General features: G+C 61.7%; 1 protein-coding gene across 6 annotated transcripts in view; it reads left to right on the top strand.

Annotated features, from left to right (window-relative positions):
• The first annotated feature begins 375 nt into the window (after positions 1 to 375).
• RBM27 (RNA binding motif protein 27) overlaps positions 376 to 692 on the top strand; it is a 75,128-nt gene continuing 74,811 nt past the window's right edge. For 5 of the 6 annotated variants that reach the window (XM_005885993.2, XM_014533151.1, XM_014533150.1 and 2 more), the window contains exon 1: positions 410 to 643. In XM_005885993.2, the coding sequence (XP_005886055.1) occupies positions 585 to 643 (59 nt within the window). In that variant the 5' untranslated portion in view covers positions 410 to 584. Of the gene's footprint in view, positions 644 to 692 lie in introns of all 6 variants that reach the window. The other variant, XM_014533152.1, reaches the window with a different exon arrangement.

Here is a 692-nt window from a genome sequence, read left to right as displayed (position 1 = left end):
GTTGCATGCTGTGTTGCAGATTTACTACAGCTGAGTCATTTCGGGACACTAAGTGTGTGTTTCCAGGAAAAGGGAGAGGAAGGAACCAGGCTGAGGGGCTCGCCGGGTTCCCCCGGGCACTCCCAGCAGCAGACACCGGTATTCCGGAGCGGGCGGCGGCGTGGTCAAAAAAGGCGCCACGGCCCCTTTAAGAGGCACAGCACCTTCTCCAAGATACCATCTTGCACCAGGAGTTCATGTAAGCTCTCCACCTACCTTGATATATCCTCCTTAACTGGGTACGACTGGCCGGCGGGGCAAACGAGCCTTCTCATTGGCTTTGCGTGCACGGCCCTCTCTCTTTTATTGGCTCTTGCTCCCGCCACTCGGCGCTAACTCCCGCCCTCCTGAGCCGTTGAGGTAGGTTGAGTGAGGGCTCTTGGGTTAGTTCCTGTTAGGCCCCGGCCGGGGGAGTAGGTTGAAGTCTCTTAAGATGCCCGGTGGGCTGGGGCACCGGGGGCTGTGAAGAAGGCGTGAGGGGGCGACGAGGGGAGACCGCGGCAGGCCCGAACGAGAGCGGCGGCCGAGCCCGCCTTCCCTGCACCATGCTCATAGAGGATGTGGATGCCCTCAAGTCCTGGCTGGCCAAGTTACTGGAGCCGATGTGAGTGAGCCTGGCTGGGCCGGGGCCGGCGAACGTGGGCGTTGGGGGC

Source organism: Myotis brandtii, unplaced genomic scaffold (genome assembly GCF_000412655.1).
Source record: "Myotis brandtii unplaced genomic scaffold, ASM41265v1 scaffold95, whole genome shotgun sequence".
In the NCBI taxonomy this organism is placed as follows: Eukaryota; Metazoa; Chordata; class Mammalia; order Chiroptera; family Vespertilionidae; genus Myotis; species Myotis brandtii.
Note: the sequence above shows the minus strand (reverse complement) of the source record. Positions and strands in the feature narration are given on the sequence as shown.